The sequence below is a fragment of the Macrobrachium rosenbergii genome, chromosome 6, assembly GCF_040412425.1.
Source record: "Macrobrachium rosenbergii isolate ZJJX-2024 chromosome 6, ASM4041242v1, whole genome shotgun sequence".
NCBI classification, from domain to species: Eukaryota; Metazoa; Arthropoda; class Malacostraca; order Decapoda; family Palaemonidae; genus Macrobrachium; species Macrobrachium rosenbergii.
The window spans coordinates 849,053-866,885 of NC_089746.1; the positions used below are offsets into that span (position 1 = coordinate 849,053).

The following is a 17,833-nucleotide window of genomic DNA, read 5'->3' on the forward strand; positions in this document are numbered from 1 at the left end:
GAGCATAACACACAAACAGAATGATGTTACCATGATTTGACTTGAACCGCATGTGCAGCAATCGCTCGTCCATAGGATCCCATTCATATAGAGCCTTCTTTGCCTTGCATCCCAACAGTAATCCTACTCCCTGATAATGCATTCCATCCTGTCGGCCAGACATTAACAAACATAAATTATTCCCCAAATCCAATTTATCGACCCCAGTCAATCTTGTCTAATTCATAACTTTGAAAACCTGCCACTAGCTCTTCAGTTTTGCTATCCTGATTTAGCGTTCTCACATTCCAATTGCCAATTTTGATAGTATTTTCAGCATGAATAAAAGAATTAGGAGACCGTGAGATTCTTAGCACCCCCTGCCCATTTAAGGGCTGCACGGGACCAGGGGCCATTCATCTTCTGTCAGAGTCCATCAAGGTTTCTTTGGCTAATTACAAGAACACTTCTTCACAGTGTTGCAGTCTCAGTAGGCAGCTAACTTGCCTGTATGCCCACACCTGAAAGGTTCAGCTGTGCTGAGGCCAATCGCATGCCAGCGTGCTTCCCAGCCATTTCACTCTCAAGGAATTTATCTGCCTGAGAAGCAAACACCCCCTTGCTCCCAGGGGCAATGATCTGTGTGGATAGGGGCTGATCACTCCCTCACTAGCTATATACAGTGTATAAAGCCACACTCACCAAAGGTAAAATAACATATATTAAAAATAAAGGTAATGGTAATGAATTTTTGTTTTACTTACTGAATCCAAATATGTTTTACTTACTGAATCCATATATAAACTGTATTATGTTATATCAACATTGTAATATAAAAAAACTTATCGTCTGCCATATGCATGAAGGTAGGCCAGCTAATGTTTACGTTTACAAAATCAGCTGACTGAGGCTTACTACTGGAAAATGAGGAGAATCATTATTTAGTTGCGTAAAGAAACAGAGTTTTACTGGAATTATTATTTTTAATTGTCTACATACAACAAATTTAATGTAAAACCTGTATACAAAGGTAAAATAACATAAACTAAAATCTCTCAAAATTTCAAAACAGTTTTTCGATTCGGTTCTTTATGTCTGTACACAATGTTATTTATGTTAGTTCTTTGGAAAGTGGTGCTTATGCAATAGTTTTTTAAGCAGTATGTTTGGCAATCATTTTTGAAAGTTTAGCCTAGTTTAATCTACCGAAAATGAGATTCGCTCTACAATCATAGCCTAGCACAGTAAGCAAAGCGTAGTTTTATTTTTTTACTTTTATTTATTTAACAAGATGGGATTTCAGACTAAGTTTGCAAAGAGGTTAGCCTAATGTTATATGGGCTATAAAAAATGCAACTTAAATGATACACAAGACATACCTGTATGATGAAATCATATTTTGAGGATGAACTTGAGGGTCGCACGATACAGTAAATTGGATGATACACAATTGTATAAAGTAATTCAGTGCTTTCAACAGAATGATAATGATAAAATACCAGTTAGGACAGGCTATTTGAAAATGTATATAGAATTGTGCAAGAGTTATCTCCAACATACTCTATTGTGTAGGTTTTTGTTACTTGGCAGAAAGGGCAGACTCTGAGCTGTATGTTAAGTTGAGGTGACACTATACTCAAAAAATTTATCATATTCAGAAAATTCATCAAAACCTTCACGTGTTTCAGCTACCTGCATTATGACTCAATGATTTGGTCAGAGCAAAAGGCTTTTTGAGATTCTCAGGTTGAGGAGATCGTCAACTAGTCAGGTGTATCAGCATCAGTGGTCAGCATATTGACCCAGGTGTTAGTGAAAGATGGATTTCTTGCACCCGAACCTCTATAAAAAACTTGATTAAATATAAGATCTATCAGTCCCTGCCATTAAGATCATTGTTCTTGGTTCTCAAATACGTTAATATGGCCTTTTCTTATGATGAGCATCTACATGGAGGGATCAGATCCTTTGAAACTGAGTTTCTTAAGTCTTGTAACAAATCCATTGTTTGGAACCTAGATATAGTATTACAGTAAAGCATTTAATGCATCTGCCTATTGGAAAAGTACCCAGTAAACACCTTGAAAAAACTAGTTACAGTATTAGGGTTGGTGTGAATAATTTTTTGTGGCATTAGGAAACTTTGACTTCCTCTGTGTAAGGAAGTGATGAAGTATGCACTTGTGATTAAGGTAAAAAGCTCATGATATAAGAGCTGTCACTACATCTTTTAAAAGATTTTAAAGGATATCTTTGACACTGAATGCTGCTCAGTGGAGATGCAATTCAGTATTTACCTCACATTATCAGAAAGATGTAGAAATAGTTTATGAAAAATGTCATACTGTAGGTCCTTTTCCTTTCCTCCTTTCGTACAATCTTGGCTTATCTTAGAGTTATGGGGAGTATGAACGTACCGATTGTATTTGGACATGTACCCTCTTCTTACAGAAGTATTTTTTAGTTTTGTTAGCTGCCTTGGTTGTACAACTAAAACCCATGACTCTGGATATTGGATTTCATTATGTGAGCATAATTATGAGATTTGCTCATAATGGTTTCTGCAGCTGGCACAGACCCAGCAGTTCTTGATAGTAAGAATTTTTGTATCATTAGGATTTGCTAGAGTGCATGTCGTGCACTTTATTAGTTATCGTAATAGTAATTGTTTGCATGCCATTCATTCCTGTTTTGTAATGAGAGAACATGTCTCTTTGTCTGGTTTTTATCTTTAGGATTTTTTGGTTTTCAGGTTTGATTACTCCTGTTTATACTCAAATGGCAAAATTAAGTAATGTACCAGAGAGTGAGTCGTGCGGAAGAAGTGAGGTGAAGAAAACCAAAACTCCCATTGGTAAGCATCTAGAGGATGTAAATCCTTTCGAGCAAAGGCCCAGCTCACCCATTTTCAGTAATCTGTTCTGATCACCAGATTCTTCTGATAATTCTCAGAATTGACAGGTTTTAAATTAAATGGAAAATTTGTGAATGAGTAATGGTTAGTCTCTGTTTATATTTATATGATGGCCAGAGAAGTTACCTACCCTTTTGCAGATAACAACGGCAATTTTGTTTTAATTGTCATGTTGGACTTTGATGACTATGATCAGAAATTTGTTCTTATGAGAATATAAACTTTGTCTTTTACGTGGATATACTGTACCTTCAGCGAAAGCTGGTCATTTGTTGAAGTTGGTAAGGTAGATAACTGTTGATACATGAGTGAAGCACCCACTCACTTTGGTCACCCAGCTTTGCAGGTGCTGGAAACTTCGTGTTATGGATGATGATGGAGTTAACTTGAGCATTTTCTGGTTTGAATGGTTGATGACTTGGCTTGTTTGTTGGGTGTTCTGATTTTGAGTATGGAAGAATAATGGTGCCTGGTAGTCTTCAGTGTGATTGAATGTGTGCTAGAATTATGTTGCCTGTGACTATTGACCTTCATACTGTGTGTACTGCTTCCAGACGTCAGAATTTTATGTTGTCCAAGAACTTTGTTGACTGTTTCTCTTAGTTGCATGCCAATGAATAGGTGGAACTACTGCAGTTGGCTATACTTTTGCTAGACTAGCTGTACAATACTGTACAGTTTTGTACATATTTTTTCAAAGCAGTATTTTTAGACAAATAACTTACCAAGTAATTACATTGCTATTAGTTTCTATTTTCACGGCAGCTTAACTTTCAAATTTCGCGGTAGCGCTCTATTGTTTTGGTGTAGGTAGCCGACCCTGCCCACTTTCAGGGAAGAATAGGTACAACCCGGCTCAGGAGATCAATTCATTCCTGCCCCTCAGCGACTAAACATTTGTTGTTGGGTAGCTTTTGTTTTGAATTGAATTTCACCAGTTTGTTGCAGGCATCACCGACTTTTGGTGAAGTACACTGTTCTCTTTGGTAGCACTAATCTATTTTAGCTTAGCTAGTTTCCTGATTGTAGTGTTCATAGTATTAGGTATTGCAGTAGGCCCTGCAAGACTAGTTTGACATTTGCTAAACACGCATACAATTTGTAGTTCTTGTAGAGGATAAACTTGTTCTCCTGACCTTAACTGTGACGAGTGTAGGGAATGGGATCATGGGAGATGGAAAACTTTGAATTCTCATTTAGCGAGACTGCAAAGAGATAGAGAGAGAAAGGCGGCTGCAAAAGCCCACGTTATGTTGTATCAGTCTCCTGAAGTACCTGTACCTTCGACACATGTGACTGCCTTTTCCCCCTATTCCAAGTCCTCTAACTCTGCCATTAACTCCATTACCTGGCTCCCTTCCTTTTACCTGGCTCCCTCCCTTCCGAGCCCAGTGCCTTAGCCAGCCTCGAAACCCAGGTGGATAAGAAGTTTAATGTTCTAGTGGATACTGTAACCCAGCTTTGGGCTTCCGTGAGGATCCTGATGGATCAAATGAGTGCTTGTAGTGTTGGTGTAAGTGTTGTGTCAGTGGAGGAGGTGGCTGCCCGTCCCTCTGATGCTCCTAGACTAAAGTCCCTGCCAAACTCCCCTACACCTGGGAGGAGGCAAACCAGACATCCAAGGGAGGTCAGTGGGGTTTGCCCACGGGTGGTTGCCCCCTCAACCAAGTATGTTGTGCAGTCCCAGGACTCGGTGGACAGCCACTGGAAAGGCGTCCGTGTGGATACGCACGCCTTATCGCTGAGTGACTCCGACTCGGGTAGGAGGTGTAGTTGGCGCTTTTCTGAGTCTTCAGACCATTGAAAAGATCTGCTGCCCCTGAGAGCGCTCCTCCGCTTCTTAGTTGGAGCTCCTGGAACCAAAAAAGCGCTCAGATGTCTCCTGAGTTTTTTGTCCCCAAGCGTTCGCATAAGAAGAGTGCCGAATGACCAGTAGCGGTCGAGTGCCCTGTGGGGGTGCGTTCTGTAATGGCCGAGCGTCCAGAAAGGGATGAGAGTGTAGTGTGTGAGCACACTGCTGATGCCAAGCGCCCAGCTGGTGTCAGACATTCAGTCAGAGAGACTGCAGTGCATTTTGAACATTCAGTGACAGTGGAGTTCCCAGTGTTGTCAGTGTGTGTGCAGTGGATTCCGAGCTCCCAGATGCAGCCGAGCAATCGGTACAAGTCGAGTGCCCAGACCATTGTATAGTGACCAATCATCCGGTGTCAGATCGTCCTTCTAAACGCTCCCTATCTAAGAAGTGTTCAGTGTTAGATCGGCCTTTAGCCAAGTTTTCACTGGTCTCGGATGGTTCTTTGCTCACAGCGACTTCTGTGACTTCTTGTCCACCAGTATTGACACAGTCACCTGCTCGTTTTGCACCACCACCTGCCAAATGTTCGGCGCCTTGTACTGCTCCCACTGAGCTCCCAGCGCAGTCAGTTTTGATAGTCAGTGTTCCTGCTGTGCAGGACCCCTCCTTGGATCCAATCCATTGTCATCTGAATAACATTTTGGACCTGTTAGAGAAGCCTTCATGTGCAGTTCAGGAGCAACTGGATTTAGCTCTCTTATCGATTTCTTCTTCAGAGGAAGAAGACATAGAGAAGGATCAACCTATGACAGTTTACACTACTTTAATGAAATTTTTATTTTATTATCTGTTGTTCTTCTCTCTTTCGGCTCCATCGTCTCCAGGCTCTGCTTTTATGATGAGGCAACCTGTAGGCTCCCCTAACTTGCCGAAGATGGTTCTCTCCTGTTCCTCGAAGAAAACCTTGATCCACATCAAGAGTCGGTTGTCTGACGAGAGATCTCAGGAAGGCTACCTTTTGCACCCCTCCCTTGTTGGACGGGTTGGTATAGTTCTCAGCTAGCACTCTGCTGGGCCCGTGTCTACAAAACGACCTAAGCAGCCAAGTCCTACGCCTGTGCCCTCTTTTAGTGCCAGTGTGCCCTCTCCTTTGCAGCCACGGCCCTTTCGAGGTGGCAGAGCCAGATATCAGTCCAGTCCACGCACCAAGGTCCGTTCATTGCACCCAGTCAAGAAATCCTTTACCAGACCCTCCTCTAGCAAGTGATGATCCGGTCCTCCATGTTCCGGTGGGAGCCAGGCTTCTCCTGGAAGCGAAGAAAGCAGAACCATGGGTTATAGAAGTCCTGAAAGAGGGGTATTCCACCCCATTCAACACAGAACCCCCATTGGCGTCAGGACCCATCAGTTTGACATCCGACTCTGTAAGTTCTCAGAGGTTTTCGGCCCTGTGAGAGGAGGTGTCCTTCCTGCTTAGGAAAGGGGCTATAGAGGTTGTGGAAGACTTGAATTTGAAGGGGTTTTATAACCGCCTTTTTGTCGTACCCAAGTCATCGGGATGGTAGGAGACCTGTCTTGGACATCAGTGCCCTGAATTTCTTCATCAAAACAACAAAATTCAGGATGGAAAATAATCATTCAGCACTGTCCTCCATCCACCAAGGGGGTTGGATGGTGACGATAAACATGGAGGACACATACTTTCACATTCCAGTCTATCCAGAATCCAGGAAGCACTTAAGGTCTGTATTCCGGGGCAGGGTCTACCAGTTTCGAGCCCTTTGTTTCGGCCATTCCATAGCCCCACAGGTCTTCACCAGGGTTCTCACCCTGTTAGCAAAGTGGCTACATCTGATGGGCATCAATGTGTGCTTTTATCTTGATGACTGGCTCCTATGTTCTCCTTCAAGAACTTGCTGCACGGAAGACTTACAGAAGTTACTCATCCTCGCCCAGGGTCTGGGCATTCTAGTCAACTTTCCCAAGTCACAGTTAGTCCCGACTCAGTTGATCGTCTATTTGGGGATGATGATCAATTCTCCCAGACTCATTTGTCTTCCTCATCACTCCTGAAATTAAGGAGGACCTTCAGTGGTGGCTCAGAGAAGTGAGATTCTCAGTTGGGAAATCGTTACATCCGTTGAACCCAAGCCTAACCTTATTCTCAGATGCTTCAGATCTGGGATGGGCGCCACACCTGCAAGATTTGGAAGTTGCAGGAAAGTGGTCGCAAGAAGAAAGGAAGCTCCACATAAATGTGAAGGAGCTGAAAGCAGTATGTCTGGCTCTCCAATACTTCACTTCAGTGATGTACAACAAGACAGTCACAATCAGCTTAGACCAGGGGTGTCAAACTCATTTTGGTTCAGGGGCCACATACAGTCCATCTGATCTCTAGTGGGCCGGACCAGTAAAATAATTGCAAAATAACCTTTGTTATCTCCAAATATATAGCTTTTTTTTCAGTAGGCTACTATGCTTTATCACTCAGCCTACAATGGATCTATATTAGCTTATTGCACATATATTCACAGAGAAGCCAATGGAAATAAAATATTTTCAATTTCATTAACAATTTTTTTTTTTGAATGGATATCTTTTTACATCTGACCATCTGAAGTTAACTCACCACACTAATCTCAAGAGGGAGCTATGAAGAAAGTTAGCATCCTGCCTTAAAAATGTAAATGTGCACATTTATGAAAAATAAAATACAATTAACAAACATAAAAGTTATAGCAGTGCAAGAACAATAAGATTAGACTACATCAGATCAAACAGTTTTGTAGGCTAGGCCAACTGAAGGTGAGAATGAAACCAGAGTAATCTTATTTTCAAAGAACTGTATTTTTCATACTCCAAACATTTGTGAATATTAGTAATTAGGCCCAGCCCTCCATGCTAACTAACATCCCATCCCACTTTCTCTCACCAAAATCTATCGGCTGCTACTAGCTCCTGACACTTGGCATCTTTTAGCATTCACAAGTACATCAATATCAGGTTTTAAATCCTGAGTAGCAACACATTTCACAATGTCATTCAAGTGTCCATTTGTTAACCTTGAGCGGTGCTTTGTTTTATTGAGGTTCATTACAGAGAACGCCTGTTCACACAGATAGGTAGTGCCAAACATGGATAAAATCTTTGCAGCCAGGGATGTTAATTTAGGGTACCCTGGCAAGAGATATTGATAAAACGTATCCAAGCCCACTGACGCAAATTTCTGCTTCATATTGGAATCACATTGCAAGTCAATTACCTCGAGTTGGATATCAGCAGGCATATCAGAAGCCTTGACTGTAAATGGCGAGCAAAAAAATGCAAATTAATTTTCAAGTTCACTAAAGATCTGAAACCTCCGCTCAAACTCTTGCAACAATCCTGTTATTTTGTCTTTGTATTGATCCAAATCAGCATTAAGACCAGTCACATGCATAGCTGTGAGACATGGAAAATGAGAGGTGTCACCGTTAGACAGCTGTGTCTCCCAAAGTGACAGTTTCAACTTGAATGATCGTATGTTTTCATAATACTGAGTGACAACTTTTTTTATGCCCTGCAACATTTTGTTAAGATTATTGAGATGCTGTGTAATATCCACCATAAAGGCAAGATCCTGCACCCATTCTAGGCATTTAAGTTCCTTTACTGGGTTGCCCTTTTTCTCCATGAACTGTCCAATTTCCTCTCTTAATTCAAAGAAGCGCTTGAGTACGGCACCTCGGCTTAACCACCGTACTTCAGTGTAGTATGGTAGGCCAGCTGGAATGTCATTATCACTGAGAAAACAATCAAACTGACAGTGATTCAAACCTCGTGCTCTAATGAAATTTACAGTTTGCACAACCACACTCATAACATGATCCATTTTTAGTGTTTTGCAGCACAACGTTTCCTGATGCAAAATACAATGAAATGTCCAAAAGTCTTGTCCTCCACTCGTGGCCTGCACTTTCTCTCTGAACTTTGTTGCAACACCTGCCTTTCTCCCAACCATTGATGGGGCGCCATCTGTAGCCAAGCTGACAGCACGGGACCAGTCCACTCCAGCCTTGTCCAGCACTCTAATGAGAGAGCTGAAGATGTCATTTGCTGTTGTAGTGTCCTTCATTGGCACCAACTCAAGGAACTCCTCAGTGATGGTCAAAGTCTCAACAACACCACGAATAAATATGGCCAGTTGAGCAACATCTGTAACATCGGTGCTCTCATCAACTGCAACTGAAAATGCAATAAATGACTTGATTTTGTCATTCATTTGCCGGCCCAAGTCTCCTGAGAGATCTTCAACCCTATCTGCAACAGTGTTCCTTGATGGGCTAATGTTGGCAAAGGCAGGTCTCTTTTCAGGGCACACAACTTCTGAAGCCTTCAGCATGCATGTTTTCACGAACTCACCATCAGAAAATGGCTTGGATGCTTGCACCAACTCGTTAGCAATAAGGTAGCTAGCTTTCACTGCTGCATCACTGACCTCACGGCTGCGAGTAAATGCAGACTGCTGTTTCTTCAGACCAGTTAATAATTCGTTTATCTTCTCTTTTCTTAGTTGTCCTTGCAAATGGTGATATTTTTCTTCATGATGAGTCTCATAGTGGCGCCGAATATTATATTCTTTGAGCACTGAAACTTGTTGATTACATACCGAGCACACTGGTTTTGTATTCACCTCTGTGAATAAATAATACTGAGTCCATTTTTCCTGGAAAACTCTGCACTCTGTGTCCACTTTTCTTCTTTTTGACAAAGACATTTTGTTAATGGGGGTGTCAGTCGAATTTCTCGGACCATGCAAGATAAGATGCTTGCATGAAAGAAGTGACTACCAGACTGCCCAAGTTATGTGCAGCAGCAGCAGTAACAGCTCCTGTTGGGGCAATCGTCGATAAACTTGTACGTGTATGGAACAGGGATCGCCGTACGGAAAAAGATCAGACTACACTCGAATCACAGAACGCAGTTCCGATTTTTATTTTTTTTAGAGAGAGATGTTGAGATTATGCTACATGGTACAGGCAGTATGATACATGGTACGTACAAAGACCCTCATTTATGATACATGTACCATAATTATGGTGCGCATGGCAACCCTGCCGCCAGCTCAAGGTGTCAGTGAGTGAAGCTATCTAGCAATGTGATTGGTGGAAACTAAGTTTTGATCTAAACTTGGCTGCAAAGCGCTAAAATGAATAAATAAATTGGTAAATAAATAGATAAATAAAAAATGAATTAAAAAATATATAAGTAGATGAATGAATGAATAGATAAGTAGGTGAATAAATAAAGAAATAATAAATAGAAAAAAATTTGACAAATAAAATGACAAATAAATAAAAATACTGTATTGTGAGGTGTGTGTGTGTGTGTGTGCATGTTTGTTTTTTGTTTGTGTGTACGCGCACACATTCATCAGCAGTTCATATATGAAGAGAGAGAAAGAGAAATCATATCCTGAAAATTAAAATTAGATTCTGATACTCTATTTAATTTGCATCAAAATTAAAAAGCAAATATGATGATGAAAGTTTGATTTGATCTTTAGGTCTTTTTTTTTTTACAATCGGGCGTGCGGATAGTTGGGTACACGACGGTTATAGAATCTGTACAGAGTTCACTTGAATTTCATAAAACTATATAATTACATAATCAGTAGGCTAGCTCTAACAATGCAGTTTATATTTTGAAAAATCAGTAGACAACCTAAGTTAACGTATACACAACTTTCAACGTCATATATATATATATATATATATATATATATATATATATATATATATATATATATATATATATATATATATATATATATATATATATATATATATATTATTTTCTTTTTTTTTTTTTTTTACATCCTCAGAAATTTATTCCCTACAAGTCCTGGGCCGGATTAAACCATCTCGCGGGCCGGATCCGGCCCGCGGGCCGTATGTTTGACACCCCTGGCTTAGACAATATGACAGCATTAGCCTACATAAAGAATCAGGGAGGCATGCACTCGTTCCCTCTTTGTTAAGCAGCCAAAGATCTCATTTGGGCCCAGAGCAACTGCACCCGAATCATCACCTGCTTCATTCAGGGCAAAATGAATGTCCTTACAGACGAGTTAAGTCTCTGCAAACAGGTCCTACCAACAGAATGGACACTGAATCCACAGGTTTGCACCGACCTGTGGAAACAGTGGGGTAAGCCTTCGATAGACCTCTTTGTGACGTTGAGAAATCACCGCCTTTTGGACCCTCTGGCATGGGCAACAGATGCAATGCTCCAGGACTGGTCCAACCTGGACACATACTGCTTCCCTCCTTTCAGCATGGTGAGGGAAGTCATCAACAAGTTTCAGTCGCACAGCAACTCCTTGATGATGCTTATGGCCCTGTTTTGGCTGCAGAGGGAATGATTCCTGGACCTTCTCTCAATGTTGGTGGACTTGCCAAGACTTACCACAGTGTAGAGATTTTCTCAGGCAACCCCATTTCCTTTGCTTTCATCAAGGTTTGTCCATTCTTGCTCTGACTGGCTTCAGACTGTCAGGGAGGTTGTCAGAGCGAAAGGATTTTCAAAAGCAGCTGCAAGAGCTATCGCCAACGGTAGGTGGTAATTCTTATCCAACGTCTGCCAGGCTAAGTGGTCAGTTTTCTGCAACTCGTGTCGAGGATGCAGTATCTTGTCTTCTGGAACCACTCTAGCACAAATAGCCGACTTTTTAATCTTCCTGAAGTCTTCATGAGGTCTAACGACTTCGACTATTAAGGGCTATAGATCCATGCTTAACTTGGTTTTTAGGCACAGAGGACTGGATCTTGCTGCAGCAAGTCACGGTATTAGCGACTTAATTAAATCTTTTGATATTTTGAAAATTAAATCTCTCGATATTTTGAAAGAAGACAAACTGACGACTGTACCCTGGAACTTTGATATTGTACTTCGTTGGCTCACAGGCCCGCCCTTCGAGCCTTGTCATTCATCATCTTTAAGAGACTTGACGAGGAAGACCCTCTTTTTAGTGGCCTTGGCCACGGCCAAAAGAGTTAGTGAATTGCAAGCCCTGGACAAACAAGTTGGTTTTTCATAAGGGGGTGCGGTATGCATGTTCACTCTAGGGTTCCTTGCAAAGAATGAAACCCGATCCAATCCCTGGCCTTGTTCATTCTCTATCAAGAACTTAACAAGTATCCTTGGCCTGACAGACCAGGAGAGGGTTCTCTGTCTGGTCAGAGCTCTAAAGTGTTACCTTGAAAGGACTAAGAACATCAGAGGTCCCGTTTGTAACCTCTGGTGCTCCATAAAGAGCCCTTCTCGTTCCATGTCCAAGAACGTACTGCCCTTCTTTCTTAGAGAAGTAATCTCTACAGGGGTATTCAGGAAGAGGCCTTACCCTCATTGAAAGTTAAAGCTCACAAAGTGAGGGCAGTCGCCACTTCGTTGTATTTAAACATAATCTGTCGCTCTCCACTATACAGTAAACCCCCCGTATTCATGGGGATGCGTTCCAGACACCCCCCCCCCCAAAATGCTTATAACTGCCTATCTTGAAAGTTCAAATACCAAATGTATACCTAAAGTATCATCCTACATCAGATATACTTTAAATTATTATCCTATGACTGTATTAATCTTCGAAATTATATTTTTAATATCATTTCAAAGTTATCTTAAACATTAGTACCTTTAAAAATATATACATACGTACTTCTAAGCCTTCCAGTCAAAGCAGAGAGATAGAGAGTTACCACTTTGACTTATATTCAGCAAGGCTGGCTGGGGCAAAAGAAAGAACAAAAGAGAGAGAGAGAGAGAGAGAGAGAGAGAGAGAGAGAGAGAGAGAGAGAGAGAGAGAGAGAGAGAGAGAGAGAGTTTATCTCTTTAATCTCTTTGACAACAACAAAAATAACTCCTTACGGTATCAAAAGATTGAAACCCTTGAGAGTCTGAGGGCAACACTCCTTCCCCTCCGGCCAATATGTCAGACTGTCAAGTAAATTGGCATTTACCCTCCCCCCTCCTTTCTCAAGTTGAGCATAAAAAGACTGGTAATCACTATTTTCTTGTTTAAACTGTTAAAAAATTTAATACACAAATGCATGGAAAAAGGGATTTTGACAAAGGAAAAATCTATTTCTGAGGGAGGCCCTGTGTCACCCGGTGAAATATCCATCCAGCACATATTTCTAGGTAAATTCTTTGCTAAATATACCAGAGAAAAAAGCTATCAGGAATGCTTGGGTTACTACCCCCAGATCGAACATCTATAATGAAATAGACGCGTGGTATAGGTAAGGGTGAGTGATTGTTGTCACCGCCACAGGACCGCACTCTGAAGATATCCCAATGACAAAACCCCGGAATGTGGGGAGCTGATCCAGCGCCCGCACTCACCCGCCTGCCAACCGACGACCCCAGCGCCATCTGAACTCATTCCAGGCTAGCACCCCCCTACAAGCTTGGTATGCCTACTCGGGAGGGAAACCTAGATCCTGGGGGTCACCGGGTGACACAGGGCCTCCCTCAGAAATAGATTTTCCTTTGTCAAAATCCCTTTTCTGAGCTCGTCCCTGTGTCAGCCGGTGAAATCATAACAGAGAATCATACCAAGTCTTGGTGAAAGTCTAAAAGTGACAAACATTTAGGTGATCATGCATAAAAACACCATTATTAAAAATAGTTTTAATTATCCCCAAAATACAGGCAGTCCCCGGTTTACGACGGTTCCGGCTTACGACGTTCCGAGGTTACGACGCTTTTCAAATATATTCATCAGAAATTATTTCCTGGCTTCTGACGCATGTTCGGGGTTACAACGCGCATTAAATGATCCGACGGAAGAAATATGGCCCCAAAACGGCAGAATAATCATAATTTGAAGGTTTTTTGATGTAAAACTCAATAATAATGCAGTTTACATCGTTTTCAATGCACCCAGAGCATTAAAAGTAAGGTTTTCTTATGATTTTTGACGATTTTCGACGATTTTCCGGCTTACGACGATTTTCGGGTTACGACGCGGCGCAAGAACGGAACCCCCGTCGTAAACCGGGGACCGCCTGTATAATTAAATACTATAGGTATAGCAGAACAACTGAATTATGACTAGGGATATAATTTATACTGTAGTAAAGGACATGAGAAACAACTATGTACATCATTAATACTATAGTGGAGAGGTACTGACACTTAATAAATGACAAAACTTATAAAGGTACCTCCGGCCTTAGAACTAAATCACAGTGAGTATAACATATCACACACTTAAGAACTAACACCGCAAGATTGTACATCATAATATTAGGAGCCAGGCTGTGAGGCATGTCTGGTCCAGGAGAAAATGGCAGGGCAAATAAATGAGGCAGGCGGGCAGGGGGGAAAGGATAGGGATTAAAGGTTAATTTAAGGTGGAGGGATAATGCTCCCTACAGCCACCGCAGGGAATTTCAGAGCTTCCAGTGATTTCAGATAGTGGCATTTAAACACTGATGGAGATTTCCAGCCCGTGTACTTCTTCAGCTCAACGAAATTCATATTATGAAAATAATTAGTAGAGGTAGCCACCGCTCGGATATCATGAACCTTAGGGACTGAATCCGGGTTAGCTTGTTTAATGAAGTACAGGATTTGTTGTCTTATAGCCTTTAAAGAAAGTGTTCCACCTTTTCCTGATAAAAGAGGACCAGACAAACACTGAGAAGTTCTTTGTAAGTAGGCCCCCTCAAGGTAGTGACTGGGCATAAGGACAGGTCTTGTGGAAGAGGACAACCTTCCAGGGGACCACCTATCCTGAGGGTCTTCGTTTTTCGCTAAGAATCTTTGACCTGGGGAAAGCAGAACTTCTCCTGACGGGAGGAAATCTACGTGATTGACACCTCTAGAGAGAGCAGACAGTTCTGAAATTCTGGCACCTGAAGCTAGACTAATTAGGAACAAGGTCTTCCTTAACAGATTCAAATAAGAACATTGATCGTTATTAATTTCTGAGGCTAATTTTAGAACATCATTAAGAAACCAGGAAACCGTATGTGGACGGGTCACTGGTCTCAAACGAGCGCATGCTCTAGGAATGGACGAAAAGTATGAATCTGTTAAATCAATCTTAAACCATGCAAAAACACCTTTTTCAAAGCTGATTTTGCTGTGGTAATGGTGGCCGAGCCAGACCCTTTTCAAACAGTGACCTAAAGAATGATATTGCCAAATTGGCGGTCATGATTTGGGCTTCAGATTCCTTTAAAAAGGATGCCAACTTTTTGACTGCTGAATCATACTGTCTGAGAGTAGAATCTCTTTATCTGATTCAAGAAACAGAGTATTAATGGGATCAATATCCGCCCCTCTCTGAGCGGCGAATTTCATAAGGTCCATAAAGCCAGGGCATTCAGAATTCTTGAGGAAGCTGACACAGTCCTTGTTTGCACTATTTGAGTCAGCTGTGGCTTGGGTATCTGATGACACCGTAACTTGAGCTCCAGAAGAAGAGGGAACCAATTGCTCTTCGGCTAGTTGGGAGCTACCAAGGCCACTTGGCCTTTGAATGACCTGAGCTTGTGCAACACCTTCATCAACAGGTTTATTGGCGGAAACAGATATATTTTCTGCCACTTGTTCCAGTCTATGGACATTGCATCTGTGGTGTGAGCTTGAGGGTCCAGGTTGGGAGCAACATAACAAGGGAGTTTGTGATTGCTCTCCGTGGCCAACAAGTCCACCTGAAGGCCCGGAACCTGACGGCGGATCCATTCGAAAGAAGCCTTGTCCAGGGACCACTCTGACTCCAGCGGAGTTGTTCTGGACAGGGAGTCTGCAATAACATTCCGGACTCCTGCTAGATGGGTAGCTGACAGGTGCCAGCCGTGTTTCTCCGCTAGTGAGAAGATGGCTATCATCACTTGGTTTATCCGGCTTGATTTGGAACCCCCTCTGTTTATGCAATGTACTACTACTGCGCTGTCCAACACCAGCCTGATATGAACCTGGTTGGTGGGGCGAAGTTTTTTCAGGGTTAGAAACACTGCCATCTCTTCCAAAATGTTTATATGGAACTGACGGAACATTGTGGACCATGTACCGTGTACTTTCTTTTTGGTGAGTATCCTCTCCAGCCGCTTAACGAAGTGTCTGTGTGGATTATTAGAGCTGGAGGGGGAATTGAAGGGGAACTGACTTTGGAGAGACCCTTTACTGTGGACCACGGCCGAAGTCTTTTCCTTAGCACTTGAGGAACTAATGACACCTTGTCCCTGAGTTTGATATTGGCTCGTCTTTTGCCACACTCTGTTTATGTCTTTCAGCTTTGCTTTTAGAGCAGGTCTGTTACAGATGCGAACTGAAGAGAACCCAAGATTCTTTCTTGTGTTCTGCGAGAGGCTTTCCTGTGTTTGAGGAATTGCCTGGTAGCTTTGGCTATCCCCTTCGTTTGGCTGGTGGAATAGACAGTTTGTGCGAGACCAGGTCCCACTGGATACCTAGCCACTGAAATCGAGCCTCCGGAGTTAGGCGGGACTTCGCCCTGTTTATCTGAAAGCCTAGGGATTCCAGAAACTCGATCACTATGGCCGTAGCTCTCCGGCACTCCTCGACGTTGGATGCCCAGATTATCCAATCGTCCAGGTATGCGGCTAGCGATGTCCCCCGGGACCGTAACTGTTGAACTACCGTTTCCGCCAGCTTCGTAAAGATTCTGGGTGCTATGTTGAGCCCGAATGGCATGACCCTGAACGAGTAGGCCTGTTTCCCCAGTCTGAAACCTAGGAAGGGAAGGGAGAGAAGTTCCGCGCAATCGGGATGTGATAATTTGCATCTGAAAGATCTATAGAGGTGGTGACGGCTCCACGAGGAAGTAGAGTCCGTACCTGCGCGATTGTAAGCATGCGAAATTTGTCGCATTGTATATAAAGATTGAGACGCGACAGATCCAGGATTACTCTTTGTTGACTGGAGTCTTTCTTGGGAACACTGAACAGCCTGCCTTGAAATTCCAGGTGTCTCACTTTCTTTATGGCCCTCTTTAGGAGTAATTCCGTCGCAAAGTCCCGCAGAGCTTTGGAGGACGGTTGATGAAATCTGATCAAAGGGGGAGGGCCCTTGATCCAGCTCCAGCCCAAACCTTTGGAGACTATACTGTGGGCCCATGGACTGAAGGTCCACCGGTCCCTGAACAGATAAAGTCTGCCGCCCACCTGATCGTTCTCACTGGGAGGGTGCAGGCTTGCCTCCTCTACCGCGACCTCCTCTTCCCCGGGAGAGGGATCGCAAGGCAGCCTTGCCTCTGAAGGAGGCTCTCGCTCTAGGCCCCCTTGCGCTCCTGTTAAGGCCCCGAAACGACCCCTGGCCCTCATAGGAATGGTTAAATATGGGAGACGTTACGAAGGAAGGAGCGGCAAGAGAGTGCTGAGCTGGCTGCACCAGCACGAACTGTTGGGGTTGGGCCTTCGAGGTAGAAGGCTGGCAAACTGTCGAGACAGGTACAGCCTGGACAACAGCCTGCTGGTGTTGTCTCCTGTGCCTCCTGTATCTCTTACCAGGTCTACTCTAAGGGCCGACGGACTCGGGGTCTTCCGCTTAAAGGGGGATACCCCAGCGAAGCGCAAAACTCTGATTTGCCCTGGTTGCCTCCGCCAGGACATTATTGACCTCTTCTTCCGGGAAGATATTAGCCCCCAGAAGGAACTTTTCATGAGCTTATTAGGCTCATGTCTGATGGTAGCGTCGGTGAAAATGTATTTGCGCAATTCATCCGCGCCACCATGAAGTCAAACAAGTCCGCCTGAAATCCCGCCAATAGGGACTTCGTTAGGACTTGGAAGAGTTGCTCCTCCGCGAACGTCACTGCGGTTGCTTCCGCCAGGCACAGTGAGTTCAGTGATCGGCTCAGCCGACACCTGCCTCAAACTCTGCTTTCAGAAGAGCCTCCGGCAATTTGGGAAGCTGTTCGCTGAATAGGTTAGATGCACACTCCAGGTCCAGCTTACCCGGGTAAAGGTGGCCGGGCATCTTTCCAAAATTCATCGTCTCCGGGGAAGATCAAAGAGGTGGGATCAGTCTCCCGGAGCTGAGGCAACGGCTTACCCTCCGAGCATGCCTGGGCCGTCGCGAGGGCTACCTTAGTCATGCAGAGGATCGGGATCTTGTCACCCAAGGAGAACATTGTG

The 17,833-nt window shown here is 43.2% G+C and overlaps 1 protein-coding gene across 2 annotated transcripts in view; it reads left to right on the top strand.

Moving 5' to 3' along the window:
• Nucleotides 1–17,833, top strand: part of LOC136839099 (succinate dehydrogenase assembly factor 4, mitochondrial-like) — a 56,919-nt gene that overhangs the window by 14,668 nt on the left and 24,418 nt on the right. The window contains exons 2-3 of one of the 2 annotated variants that reach the window (XM_067104743.1): nt 457–686; nt 2,732–2,833. In XM_067104743.1, coding sequence (XP_066960844.1) covers nt 2,758–2,833 — 76 coding nt within the window. In that variant the 5' untranslated portion in view covers nt 457–686; nt 2,732–2,757. The remainder of the gene's footprint in view (nt 1–456; nt 687–2,731; nt 2,834–17,833) is intronic. The other variant, XM_067104742.1, reaches the window with a different exon arrangement.